This window comes from Entelurus aequoreus, linkage group LG14 (assembly GCF_033978785.1).
Source record: "Entelurus aequoreus isolate RoL-2023_Sb linkage group LG14, RoL_Eaeq_v1.1, whole genome shotgun sequence".
NCBI classification, from domain to species: Eukaryota; Metazoa; Chordata; class Actinopteri; order Syngnathiformes; family Syngnathidae; genus Entelurus; species Entelurus aequoreus.
In genome coordinates, this window is record NC_084744.1 from 43841875 (window position 1) to 43857182 (window position 15308).

Sequence of the window (15308 nt, forward strand, 5' to 3'; positions counted from 1 at the left end):
GGCTGTCAGGAGTTTCCAATCATTTCTACAACTCTTATTTGTTTGTGATAGAGTGATTGGAGCACATATTTGTTGGTCACAAAAAACATTCATGAAGTTTGCTTCTTTTATGAATTTATTATGGGTCTACTGAAAATGTGAGCAAATCTGCTGGGTCAAAAGTATACATACAGCAATGTTAATATTTGCTTACATGTCCCTTGGCAAGTTTCACTGCAATAAGGCGCTTTTGGTAGCCATCCACAAGCTTCTGCTTGAATTTTTGACCACTCCTCTTGACAAAATTGGTGCAGTTCAGCTAAATGTGTTGGTTTTCTGACATGGACTTGTTTCTTCAGCATTGTCCACGCGTTTAAGTCAGGACTCTGGGAAGGCCATTCTAAAAACTTAATTCTAGCCTGATTTAGCCATTTCTTTACCACTTTTGACGTGTGTTTGGGGTCATTGTCCTGTTGGAACACACAACGGCGGCGGGACGGCGTGGCGAAGTTGGTAGAGTGGCTGTGCCAGCAATCGGAGTGTTGCTGGTTACTGGGGTTCAATTCCCACCTTCTACCTTCCTAGTCACGTCCGTTGTGTCCTTGGGCAAGACACTTCACCCTTTGCCTCTGATGGCTGCTGGTTAGCGCCTTGCATGGCAGCTCCTGCCATCAGTGTGTGAATGTGTGTGTGTGTGAATGGATGAATGTGGAAATAGTGTCAAAGCGCTTTGAGTACCTTGAAGGTAGAAAAGCGCTATACAAGTATAACCCATTTATTTATTTATAACTGCGCCCAAGACCTAACCTCCGAGCTGATGATTTTAGGTTGTCCTGAAGAATTTGGAGGTAATCCTCCGTTTTCATTGTCCCATTTACTCTCTGTAAAGCACCAGTTCCATTGGCAGCAAAACAGGCCCAGAGCATAATACTACCACCACCATGCTTGACGGTAGGCATGGTGTTCCCGGAATTAAAGGCCTCACCATTTCTCCTCCAAAACATATTGCTGGGTATTGTGGCCAAACAGCTCAATTTTTGTTTCATCTGACCACAGATTTTTCCGCCAGAAGGTCTTATCTTTGTCCATGTGATGTCAGATCAAAACTCAAGACAGCCATGACATTATGTTCTTTACAAGTGTATGCAAACTTTTGACCGCCACTGTATATAGAAGACTTGTATGAACGCAATAAACTTAACCTGCTTTCACTCTCATCCCAGCTGTATAGGCTCTGTAAAAATGTTTATTTTGTGTCTACTTGTCCACCGTTTTAAACAAATGTCATGAATTATTGACATATTCACAGCTCTAATTACCAAACCCCAAGTATTCCACTCTAACTTTTTTCTTTTTTTTTTAGAAATTCGGCATATTTTGCATGTTTTCATTGTAAAAATGAAAAACATAAAAAATAAAACATAATATCAATAAGTAGATCTGAAATTGTTAAAATATTTCAGGCCTTGAAAGTTACAAAAATAATAATTTATTGCTGATTTATGACTCTGAGTGGATCACTTTTAATTTCTAAGAGTACGTGTGTATGGTCAATCTGTTGCACAGGTTAATTCAACAATGTTTATTATTGTATTTTGTGATGCACTGCTATACCACTGCCAACTACAAAATAGACAATATTAACTTTCTAAAGACAACTCTTGGATTGGACACTATTTGATCGTACTGTCTGCCTTGCTCTTTTACCTCTAGACTTCTGTAGGCTTCACTAAAGGAGAGGCTCTGTACACGATACCAGCAGATAACACACAGAGGCACTGGTCCCGGCCCACTGCGTGGCCCCACCTTATTCTCAGTGACAGGACTAGGGCCTTCTAGCGCGGGGAGAATGCACAGAAGCATGGGAGAGGGGCAAAAGACGGACAGGGAAGGGAGGACAGAAATACAGAGACTGAGTAGGTGAAAGACAAGCATGCGGCGAAGTGCGAGGGCCAACAAGAAGCGCTGACAGCGTCCAGGCAAGGCTGTGAAGAGCATGTCGTTACAGGGGCACAGAGGAAGCGCTAAAGTGGCTACAGCACAGGGAGGACTTCTAACAAAAAAAACCTACTATGTTGACCACACTTCTCATTCTTCTCTCAAATTAGCAGAGGTTGCAAGTGGCGAGGGTGAGTGAAAGGATGCAACTTTTTTTTAAAAGCCACATTTATTAATATAGAGAGGTACCAAGTGTGTAAAATGGGAACAGCATCCTCTCAGTTCAAGAGGCCTAGCAACAACAATTGAATACTAAACTACAGTACTTGACTTAGTGTATTGTGATGGGACTACTTAGTAACTACGAGACATTGGAGTCTATGTTTTTTTTTTACAGTCATCCAGAACAACATGATGAGGTCTGATCTTGGACCAGACACTGGTTCATCCCTGTTCTCCATCCATCCATCCATCCATCCATCTTCTTCAGCTTATCCGAGGTTGGGTCACGGGGGCAGCAGCCTAAGCAGGGAAGCCCAGACTTCCCTCTCCTCAGCCACTTCGTCCAGCTCTTCCCGGGGGATCCCGAGGCGTTCCCAGGCCAGCCGAGAGACATAGTCTTCCCAACGTGTCATGGGTCTTCCGTACGGTCGGACGTGCCCGAAACACCTCCCTAGGGAGGCGTTCGGGTGGCATCCTGACCAGATGCCCGAACCACCTCATCTGGCTCCTCTCGATGTGGAGGAGCAGCGGCTTTACTTTGAGCTCCTCCCGGATGGCAGAGCTTCTCACCCTATCTCTAAGGGAGAGCCCCGCCACCTGGCGGAGGAAACTCATTTCGGCCGCTTGTACCCGTAATCTTGTCCTTTAGGTCATAACCCAAAGCTCATGACTATAGGTGAGGATGGGAACGTAGATCGACCGGTAAATTGAGAGCTTTGCCTTCCGGCTCAGCTCCTTCTTCACCACAACGGAGCGATACAGCGTCCGCATTACTGAAGACGCCGCACCGATCCACCCGTCGATCTCACGATCCACTCTTCCCTCACTCGTGAACAAGACTCCGAGGTACTTGAACTCCTCCACTTGGGGCAAGATCTCCTCCCCAACCCGGACATGGCACTCCACCCTTTTCCGGGCGAGAACCATGGACTCTGACTTGGAGGTGCTGATTCTCATCCCAGTCGCTTCACACTAGGCTGCGAACCGATCCAGTGAGAGCTGAAGATCCTGGCCAGATGAAGCCATCAGGACCACATCGTCTGCAAAAAGCAGAGACCTAATCCTGCAGCCACCAAACCAGATCCCCTCAACGCCTTGACTGCGCCTAGAAATTCTGTCCATAAAAGTTATGAACAGAATCGGTGACAAAGGGCAGCCTTGGCGGAGTCCAACCCTCACTGGAAACGTGTCCGACTTACTGCCGGCAATGCGGACCAAACTCTGGCACTGATCATACAGGGAGCGGACCGCCACAATCAGACAGTCCGATACCCCATACTCTCTGAGCACTCCCCACAGGACTTCCCGAGGGACACGGTTGAATGCCTTCTCCATGTCCACAAAACACATGTAGACTGGTTGGGCAAACTCCCATGCACCCTCAAGGACCCTGCCGAGAGTATAGAGCTGGTCCACAGTTCCACGACCAAGACAAAAACCACACTGTTCCGAACATGACCGCAATAAATTCATTTCCACAATGTAGTAATCATTAATTATAAATCAAAATGTTTCATAGCAAGAGGGCACACAAATCCTGTTTACGACCTTCGAAATACATTTTTTAACATAAGCCTTCTAGACATGAAAAGCTTTTAGCTTTTAATCCAATATAGTAATACTGCCTGAGGCTGAGCCAATCAGTGGCCACGATACTGAACAGCATGATCTGATTGGTTTTGGTTTCATCTGGTGGCCAAAACTACTCCACATTGCAAAAACTGAAATCTAAGTAAGATTGAATACCTCAAATAAGGATTATATTTGCTTATTTTCTGTCTGATAAAATAAATCTTCTCACTAAGCAGATTTTATGTTAGAGTGTTTTACTTGTTTTTAGGGTTTTGGTCCTAAATGATCTCAGTAGGATATTACAGCTTGTTGCTGAGATTTTATGACCTATATTGAGTAAAACATGCTTGAAACTAGAATATCAACTGTTGCAAAGCTGTGTCATCAACACTCACAAGTATAAAACTACTTTTTTAAAGTAATAATTTCTTACTTCAAGCATGAAAAAAAAAAATCATGATGCCGAGCGCATATCATTATGTCAAGATAATGGCACTAGCATTTACTTCATTTAAGAATATTTTTCAACATAATGAGCAAAAAGGTCTTTTTTTTCTACCAAGAAAAGTGCACTTGTTATTAGTGAGAATAAACTTATTTTAAGGTATTTTTGGGTTTATTGAGGTTAGCTAATTTGACTTGTTTTGGAAAGTCTCGACAAGCCGAATTTTCTTGTTCTATTGGCAGATAATTTTGCTTAGTTCAAATAAAATACCCCTCTTTTTTTTTATTTTTTTTTATTGTTTTTGAACACTGACTTTTTGCAGTGCAGTATTGATATTTTTAGTTTATATAGCCATTTAATGCTTGAAAATGTTAAATCCAGGACCTGAATATGCTTGAATAAAATAACAAAATATCCCTAAATTCGCATTTGAAGCGCATATTTGTATGTACACGCCTAACATTTCATCAACCCTTTTTTAACTAATTTGTAACAGTAATAATAATAATAATACCTGGGAATTATATAGCGCTTTTCTAAGTACCGAAAGTTGCTTTACATGTAGAACCCATCAATCATTCAAACCTGGTGGTGGTAAGCTACTTTCATAGCCACAGCTGCCCTGGGGTAGACTGACATGTTAGAATTAATGTTTGGCTCAATGAGCCGCAGCTCCCCTCTGCTGGCAGCACTCATGCTGCCCCAGGCCTCGACGCTGCCACTATTATGCATTTAATTCACTTGTGTTGCCAGCTATTTGGACAATAGCCGTCTGTTGACTCGTTTTCAGCGGATAGTCGATCTATACATGCTGTACACTGACTACTAATGTACACTACCGTTCAAAAGTGTGGGGTCACATTAAAATGTCCTTATTTTTCAATGAACATAACTTTAAACTAGTCTTAACTTTAAAGAAATACACTCTATACATTGCTAATGTGGTAAATTACTATTCTAGCTGCAAATGTCTGGTTTTTGGTGCAATATCTACATAGGTTTCCAGCAACTATCACTCCAGTGTTCTAATGGTACAATGTGTTTGCTCATTGGCTCAGAAGGCTAATTGATGATTAGAAAACACTTGTGCAATCATGTTCACACATCTGAAGACAGTTTAGCTCGTTACAGAAGCTACAAAACTGACCTTCCTTTGAGCAGATTGAGTTTCTGGAGCATCACGTTTGTGGGGTCAATTAAACGCTCAAAATGGCCAGAAAAAGAGAACTTTCATCTGAAACGCAACAGTCTATTCTTGTTCTTAGAAATTAAGGATATTCCACAAAATTGTTTGGGTGACCCCAAACTTTTGAACGGTAGTGTATATCCAAGTTTGATTTGTAAACAAAAATTATTACTGAAAAAGTGATGGTGAGACACTGTACATGCATAACGCAGTATTGCCATGTAAGTAGAAGCTAAATAGTCAAGTGTTTCCCCTATCTAGCTCAAAGAAATCAAACCGAGGATCCTGTTCCCACTGTACACCCCCGCCACAGTGAATCGACAGAGGGCAAACATTGGGGAACGTAGAGAAAGTGAGCCTGAGAGAGAAGAAGGGGGCAGCTCGGAGCTCGATATTTGTCCGGTACCTCCACAGCTAGGCTAAAATCCACCATGGACACGCTGGCGTTCCTGTGCCAGCACACGTGCACCATTGTGTTACCACGGTGAGGGGCGGCCCTCTCCGGCGAGGTGTGGGACGCTGTCACGTCGTCCTCAGACTCTGTCTCCGCTGAGAACTCCCGTGGGCATTCTGGGAAAGTCAGGAGGTTGTTAGTGCAGGACAATGAGGAGGGCGAGGGGAAGGTTGGAGAAGAGAGCAGACAATGGCTGGGCCTTTACAAAACATGATCCATGATGAAGATCTTCTCTTTGTGGCTGAAGATGCTTGAAGCTGAATACTAGCACACACTTGGAGAGCTTAGACATTTTGATTGGGTTTCTGTATACAGATGTTAGTTACAGCACCAGGATGCAAATAAATAACACTGAGCTCATTATTAGGTTGGATTGAGGTGAGCATCCCTATTTAGGCATTCAGCGCATGTTCTGCCTCGTTAATACAACCGACAAACACGGTAATCGATATTTTGTGCCATTTAATGCGGTTGTGCTCAGGGCTGTTAGCAGGGTAGAATTTTAATGGTTTTAGTGTTTTACCCTTGAGACCATATATATATATATATATATATATATATATATATATATATATATATATATATATATATATATATATATATATATATATATATATATATATATATATATATATATACATACATACATACATACATACATACATATAAATACACATATATACGCCTATACATACATATATACGCATATACACACATATATACATACACAAATACATATATAAATACATATATGCACACAAATATATACATATACTGTATATACACATATACAAATAAATATATACATACATACACGCATATATACATACACATATATATATATATATATATATATACACACTACCGTTCAAAAGTTTGGGGCCACCCAAACAATTTTGTGGAATAGCCTTCATTTCTAAGAACAACAATAGAGTGTCGAGTTTCAGATGAAAGTTCTCTTTTTCTGGCCATTTTGAGCGTTTAATTGACCCCACAAATGTGATGCTCCAGAAACTCAATCTGCTCAAAGGAAGGTCAGTTTTGTAGCTTCTGTAACGAGCTAAACTGTTTTCAGATGTGTGAACATGATTGCACAAGGGTTTTCTAATCATCAATTAGCCTTCTGAGCCAATGAGCAAACACATTGTACCATTAGAACACTGGAGTGAAAGTTGCTGGAAATGGGCCTCTATACACCTATGTAGATATTGCACCAAAAACCAGACATTTGCAGCTAGAATAGTCATTTACCACATTAGCAATGTATAGAGTGTAGTTCTTTAAAGTTAAGACTAGTTTAAAGTTATCTTCATTGATAAGTACAGTGCTTTTCCTTTAAAAATAAGGACATTTCAATGTGACCCCAAACTTTTGAACGGTAGTGTATATATATATATATATATATATATATATATATATATATATATATATATATATATATATATATATATATATATATATATATATAAATTATATACATATATATATACACACATTATATACATACATACATATATACATTATATATACCGGTATATACACATATATATACATTATATATAATATATGTATAATTATATATACATATATATATATATATATATATATATATATATATATACATACATTATATATATACACATATATATACATTATATAATATATATACATTATATAATATATATATATATAATGTACATATATACATTATATATATATATATATATATATATATAATGTATGTATATATCAGTGGCGTGCCGTCACTAGAGGCAGGGGAGGCGGGGCCTCACCTGCCGTCATGGAAAGAAAAAAAATGTAAAAATAAAAATCAAAAATCAAAACTGTTATATGTATCCAGTGATTATAGTAAAGTTATTTTCCATTTAACTTCACCAGTTTTAGATTATTTTTATTTTTATTTTCACATTTGCCGTTCAAATACTGAGAAGAGACGGTGCGGTGATCAGCAGCCAGTTGAGGCACGTCACTGATTTGTGCGTCAACATGGATTGTGCGCAATGACTTGGCTAACTGCTGAGCTGCTGTGCAGTGAGACCGTATTGCTATATGAATTATATCAGCTAACTAAACTATGGCATAGTTTAGTTAGCTGAGGTATATAATGTACAGTGTATTTTGTCAAAAACTGAATGTGTGTAACGTATTTCTTGTGCTGAGCATTCATAAATCTGCTGCAAAAGACGTACTGGTTGAGGCTCGCAGTAATCCGGCCTCCTGGTGGTAGAGGGCGGTAGTGAGCCCACAGATCATTCCTCGGCCGCAGAAGAAAAAAAAAAAAGAAAAAAAATTTGCAAGCTATTGTTTATTTCCTCTCGCCTGGACTTTTATTAAAAACATGGAGGATTACATATGTAAAATAAAACAGTTTTCTAAACTGGACTTTCAATCGAAGCAGGAGGTAATAATTAAAGGTATACCAACGCCGGAGCTAAAAGGTTTGCTTTTGACTTCGGGACAGAAGACCCGTTCTTTTCAAACGGCGTGGTACACACGCAAAGGCTGTCCAGCAAGAAAGGTAAGACCATAATAATGTTTTTTTTATTAAATGTGCTTTTTTGTGTGCTACAGTTGTGTAAAGAATGCTGGTATGAGCTTTTGAACATAACCCGTTAACTGCTGCCAATCACATGGTGAATAAGATACTATTTAGGGTTCATATGTTTGTAAATCTGACTGTGATGATGCAGTGCCTCACCAGACATTAACCTCACCGCACGCCACTGGTATATATATATATATATACATACATATATACACACATATATATACACATATATATACATACACATACACATACATACATACATACACATATATATATATATATACATATATATACACACATATACATATACCAGCTGATCTGCTGCTTTTTTCTCCTGCCCGGAGAGAACACCAGATGGCCACGTACCATTTCTGAAAAGGTTCCGATCTGGAAGAAGTGCTAGCTGACCCGAGTTGTGACCTGGGGTAGAACACTGTGTGTAGTAGCCCTAGCTGAGCCCGGAATAAGAACCCCCTATGAATTTCCGTTTGCTTCCTGATGGACTGGACTCCCACATCAACTATTAATCTAACAATTCAGTAATTATACCCACTCCACATCCATTACAGCCAATCACCCCGGAAGGGAGGTCTCTACATCTGCGGCCCCTTCTCAAGGTTTCTACTTTTACCCCAACCAGGGTCTTATGAGGTTTTCTTTACCGGATGTGGGTTTAGATCATGGGGTGTCGTAAGTTTGTGAAGCCCTTTGAGACACTTGTGATTAAGGGCTAATTATCCATTTCGATTGATTTATTGAGTATTCTGTTTACTATTGCGAGTTTGCATTAGAAAAGAAAAGCAATTCTTTATACATGCGGATAATGACAATTAAATGTAGTTATTACTTTCCTAATGGTTGATCAATGACATTTCGTTAAAAACCCATTCTTAATAATAATATCATATAAGTGTGTTGCATCGTGCACTTGCCTGTCCATTCACATACACCTCATTGAAATGAGTCTGCAAGGGAGTAAACATGAATAGCAACCTACCAATAGGTTCTGGTAGTGTGCAAACTTACTGTTGTCGGTCAGACTGCAGCTCAGCAGGTCAGACGAAGGCCCATTGCTGGTTTTCGCCATTTCTATCGCCTTCTCCAAGTCTTCCATCCACTTCACCATCTCTGACAAGGAACTGCAAGGAGAAACGCACAAAACGTGCAAGATGAACCATTGAAAGTAGAATTCAATGAGATGTTATATGTGGCCCTAACTTTGCTGCTCTTACCTGGCTGCAACCACCACAGACTGCCGCTGGCTGACCAAGGTGAAGGCGTGAGGAACACCCCACTCATCTTCACTCTCTCTGATCTGGAAGGAGACGCAGACATTAGCGGGTGGCGGTAAGTAGGACAGCAAGGACCAAAATAGACGGTAGGAGAGAGATTGCAGGAGGGAGGATTAAACATGCGGTTATCCTGGATGTATGTGTGTGTGTGTTTGCGTCCATGCATGTGTGTGTGTGTGCGGTTTGAATCCAGATGTTGACAGAGCTGCTATATATTCTAATGTTTATTGCTACTTATTTGAACTAATGATGACGGTCATTTGATTCCAATTTAAAAAAGACTCTTACTGTCATGCCATGAAGCGGAAGCTGCCCGTGAACTTTGAACTGATTGGTGGCCGTCATCCCTCGACTGCTGTACAAAATAACATCGTTGAACTACAGCCGGGGAAGTGGAAGGGAGAAGGAAACAAATTAATATCAAATCTTCTAAACTGGTGGCTGGGCTAAGCTCGAAATAGAATAGAAAATAGATCGATAGAAGTAAACATTGAACATTAGATTACAAATACAAACTATGAGAATACTAGAAGCAAGCAGGTTAAAACAGATTTCATGCAATTAATACATTTTGTTATTAGCACAAAGTTTTGAAACAATCATCAGCTATCAGAAAAAAAACCTAAATAATGAAACAAACAATAAAATGAAAAAAAAAAAAAAGCCTGGTTAAAAGATTTTATTTTATATGACTAAGACATTTTAAGGGAAATTATGTTTATAAGTTTTATGCAAAAGTGCATGCATGTGTTTCATTTAAATTTCCATTTCCAGCTTTTTCCTGTGACTGGTCGCCACAGCGAGTCAATCACAAGAATGGTTTTGGTTAGAGATGACGATAATACCGGCCTGCCGATATCATCGGCCGATAAATGCTTCAAAATGTAATATCGGAAATTATCGGTATCGATTTTTTTAATTATCGGTATCGTTTTTAATAATTTCTTTTATTTTTATTTTTTATTAAATCAACATAAGAAACACAAGATACACTTACAATTAGTGCACCAACCCAAAAAACCTCCCTCCCCCATTTTCACTCATTCACACAAAAGGGTTGTTTCTTTCTGTTATTAATATTCTGGTTCCTACATTATATATCAATATATATCAATGCAGTCTGCAAGGGATACAGTCCGTAAGCACACATGATTGTGCGTGCTGCTGGTCCACTAATAGTACTAACCTTTTACAGTTAATTTTACTCATTTTCATTAATTACTAGTTTCTATGTAACTGTTTTTATATTGTTTTACTTTCTTTTTTATTCAAGAAAATGTTTTTAATTTATTTATTTTATTTTATTTTTCTATTTTTAAAAAAAAAGGACCTTATCTTCACCATGCCTGGTTGTCCAAATTAGGCATAATAATGTGTTAATTCCACAACTGTATATATCGGTATCGGTTGATATCGGTATTGGTAATTAAAGTTTTGGACAATATCGGAATATCGGATATCGGCAAAAAGCCATTATCGGACATCCCTAGTTTTGGTTAAATTTTTTAAAATTATTATCACTTTTGATACAATACCGATATTGGAGCACAAGTTAAAGTTAAAGTTAAAGTACCAATTATTGTCACACACACACTAGGTGTGGTGAAATTTGTCCTCTGCATTCGACCCATCCCCTTGTTCACCCCCTGGGAGGTGAGGGGAGCAGTGGGCAGCAGCGGTGCCGCACCCGGGAATCATTTTTGGTGATTTAACCCCCAATTCCAAGAAAGTTGGTGGAGGAGTAATTATAGTGTGGGGTTGTTTTTCAGGAGATGGGCTTGGCCCCTTAGTTCCAGTGAAAGGAACTTTGAATGTTCCAGTATAGAAATGGAATGGCACTTCAAGTTCATAAGTGAGTCAAGGCAGGTGGCCAAATACTTTTGGCAATATAGTGTACGTATTTAGCATTAAAAACATTGTTGCTGTATAATTTCAAGCACATATTTTATATTATGGGCACATTTCAAACATTCAAAAAAATCGAAGCATTTACAAAAACAGCCTGTGGGAAGTCTAAAATTTTGATCGTTTTTTCCCCACACGAAATCACTTAAGCAAGTACGATTATGAGCTAATGGGAAAAAGTGAGGTGTTACCAAGAAAAACATTCGTTGCTGAAGACCTTTTCCAGACAGCTTGCTTAGGCAGCCAAACCTGATGAACTCCTAAGAAAAAGCAAAGAAAAGTTGCTGTTTTTACTTATTGGTGAGAAAAGAAACAACAAAACTAAAAAAATGACTATAAACAAACGTACCCGACCAGGAACAGCGAGCTTATCAACGCCAATCAAATCCTTCTTTAATTCCAACAGCTTCTGGAAGTTCTCCGTCTTCATGACGCTCCCTTGGAGCTGCTCCACCACCTCAGACAAATCGGCCAGAGCAGCTGCGGACCAACCAGGAAGAGAAACATCATCACAATCAGTCCTAATAAGATATGCACACTGCTAATTTTATGACTTCCTCAAAAGCCTACTATCAATCTACCTTTCAGTTTTCTATTGAACTTGATTTGCAAGTGGTACTCTAGTGCAGTGTTTTTCAACTAGTGTGCCGTGAGATACAGTCTGGTGTGCCGTGGGAGATTATCTAATTTCAATTATTTGGGTTAAAAATATTTTTTGCAAACCAGTAATTATAGTCTGCAAATTATGTGTTGTTGAGTGTCGGTGCTGTTTAGAGTTCGGCAGAGTAACCGTGTAATACTCTTCCATATCAGTAGGTGGCAGCCGGTAGCTAATTGCTTTGTAGATGTCAGAAACAGCGGGAGGCAGTGTGCAGGTAAAAAGGTGTCTAATGCTTAAACCAAAAATAAACAAAAGGTGAGCTAAGAAAACCTATTGAAGCTTAGGGAAGGCTATGCAGAACGAAACTAAAACTGAACTGGCTACAAAGTAAACAAAAACAGAATGCTGGACGACAGCAAAGACTTACTGTGGAGCAAAGACGGCGTCCACAATGTACATCCGAACATGACATGACAATCAACAATGTCCCCATAAAGAAGGATAAAAACAACTGAAATATTCTTGATTGCTAAAACAAAGTAGATGCGGGAAATATCGCTCAAAGGATGAAACTGCTACAGGAAAATACCAAAAAAAGAGGAAAAGCCACGAAAATAGGAGCGCAAGACAAGAACTAAAACACCACACACAGGAAAACAGCAAAAAACTCATACAGCGTGATGTGACAGGTGGTGACAGTACACCTACTTTGAGACAAGAGCTATAGTAATGCATGCTTGGTTATGCTTTAAAGTCATATCCAACAAATGCGACAACGACTTTTTACTGTCAACTGAGTTTCGTTTATTAGTGATTTCTGCTGGTGGTGTGCCTCCAGATTTTTTCAACGCAGAAAATGTGCCTTGGCTCAAAAAAGGTTGAAAAACACTGATCTAGGGAGTGACTTACTTCTACAGTCCCTGAAGTCCACATGAGTAGCAGGGTAATGTTTGCACAAACGCTCCAGGATGCGCTGGTAGTGCACCAGCCGGTGCAGGGGCCTCAGGATGAAGACATTGAGGGGGACGTAGCAAACCTTCTGCAGCTCAAAGTCCCTGCAGAGACCCTCCAGCCTGCGGGACGTCTTGCACGCCTTTTCCAGCTCCATCAGAACGTCGCACTGCTTGTGCAAGTCGGCTGCGAGTGGCTGTGGAGAGAGTTATGTAAGAGCGGGGCCGGAGAGGACACATTCAGATTTAGAGCACGGCTCACCTTCAGGCCTTGCAGGTTCTTCAGCAGAACATCCCCAATGCGCTGGTAGTCTCCTTTAATATGAGCGTTGGAGCGCCCTTCCCTACAAGACATTTACATCAGCAATTTGTAAGTGACGAAGCCCCCACAATTATATTCATGCTAATTTATAACAGCCAGTATGGTTACAGGTGCTCTTAAAATAATGACCAAAATCCACCACAAGATGTCGCCTTTGAGCGCAAACTGAAATAAACCTTCACTGTGTGGAGTATTTAAATAGTGGCTGCTTATTTTCAGTAGGTGCAGTCATTCTTTGTCTTTACAATATATCTTATAGTTTACTTTAGTAATATTTGAAATAAAACTATGTCAATTTAAGTGTATCCCACAAAAGTGAGGAGACCCTTCACATTTAATTGTATGACACAGTATCAATACAAATGAAACATTCAATATACTTTAGGGTAGTCAGTGGGAAAAAAATTAAACAAAGTAAAATTTAATTTAATAAAGTAAAATTAATTTGAATATTTAAAAAAAGAGTAGTCTATGTACAGCTTCTATATCAGTTAGGGCTGCAACAACTAATCGATTAAATCGATTAAAATCGATTATAAAAATAGTTGGCGATTAATTTAGTCATCGATTCGTTGGATCTATGCTATGCTATGCGCAGAGGCAATTTTTTTATTTTTTTTTTAATAAACCTTTATTTATAAACTGCAACATGTACAAACAGCTGAGAAACAATAATCAAAATAAGTATGGTGCCAGTATGCTGTTTTTCCCCCCAATAAAATACTGGAAAGGATAGAAATGTAGTTTGTCTCTTTTATCTGATTATTCATCGATTAATCGAAGTAATAATCGACAGATTAATCGATTATCAAATTAATCGTTAGTTGCAGCCCTAATATCAGTATATACACTATATTGCCAAAAGTATTTGGCCACCGATCCAAATGATGAGAATCAGGTGTCCTAATCACAGGTGTATAAAATCAAGCACTTAGGCATGGAGACTGTTTCTACAAACATGTGTGAAAGAATGGGCCGCTCTCAGTGATTTCCAGCGTGGAACTGTCATAGGATGCCACCTGTGCAACAAATCAAGTCGTGAAATGTCCTCGCTCCTAAATATTTCAAAGTCAACTGTCGGCTTTATTATAAGACAATGGAAGAGTTTTGGAACAACAGCAAGTCAGCCACCAAGTGGTAGGCCAGGTAAACTGACAGAGAGGGTTCAGGGATGCTGAAGTGCATAGTGCAAAGACTTTCTGCACAGTCAGTTGCTACAGAGCTCCAAACTTCATGTGACCCTCCAATTAGCCCACGTACAGTACGCAGAGACCTTCATGGGATGGGTTTCCGTGGCCGAGCAGCTGCATCTAAGCCATACATCACCAAGTCCAATGCAAAGCGTGGGATGCAGTGGTGTAAAGCACGTCGCCACTGGACTCTAGAGCAGTGGAGACGCCTTCTCTGGAGTGATGAATCACGCTTTTCCATCTGACAATCTGATGGACCAGTCTGGGTTTGGAGGTTGCCAGGAGAACGGTACATTTCGAACTGTATTGTGCCAAGTTTGAAATTTGGTGGAGGAATTATGATGTGGGGTTGTTTTTCAGGAGTTGGGCTTGGCCCCTTAGTTCCAGTGAAAGATCTTTGAATGTTCCAGGATAGAAATGAGATGGCACTTCAAGTTCATATGTGAGTCAAGGCAGGTGGCCAAATACTTTTGGCAATATAGTGTATATGCTATTAATTGAACATGACTCAACATTCAGCATGTCAAAACTGTCTAGACCAGCGGTGCCCACACATTTTTTCTGCAGGCGAGCTACTTTTCAATTGACCAAGTGGAGGGGGATCTACCTCATTCATATATATGATTTATATTTATTTATTTACGGAAGAGAGGTTTTTGTTAACGAGTTAAAGGTGTTTAATG

General features: G+C 39.6%; 1 protein-coding gene across 6 annotated transcripts in view; it reads right to left on the bottom strand.

Moving 5' to 3' along the window:
- LOC133664924 (FERM, ARHGEF and pleckstrin domain-containing protein 1-like) overlaps window positions 1-15308 on the bottom strand; it is a 138320-nt gene that overhangs the window by 8457 nt on the left and 114555 nt on the right. For 5 of the 6 annotated variants that reach the window (XM_062069951.1, XM_062069953.1, XM_062069954.1 and 2 more), the window contains 8 exons: window positions 13376-13457; window positions 13073-13310; window positions 11912-12042; window positions 11754-11822; window positions 9946-10035; window positions 9598-9680; window positions 9392-9504; window positions 5749-5912 (listed from right to left, as the gene is read on the bottom strand). In XM_062069951.1, coding sequence (XP_061925935.1) covers window positions 5749-5912; window positions 9392-9504; window positions 9598-9680; window positions 9946-10035; window positions 11754-11822; window positions 11912-12042; window positions 13073-13310; window positions 13376-13457 — 970 coding nt within the window. The remainder of the gene's footprint in view (window positions 1-5748; window positions 5913-9391; window positions 9505-9597; window positions 9681-9945; window positions 10036-11753; window positions 11823-11911; window positions 12043-13072; window positions 13311-13375; window positions 13458-15308) is intronic. The other variant, XM_062069957.1, reaches the window with a different exon arrangement.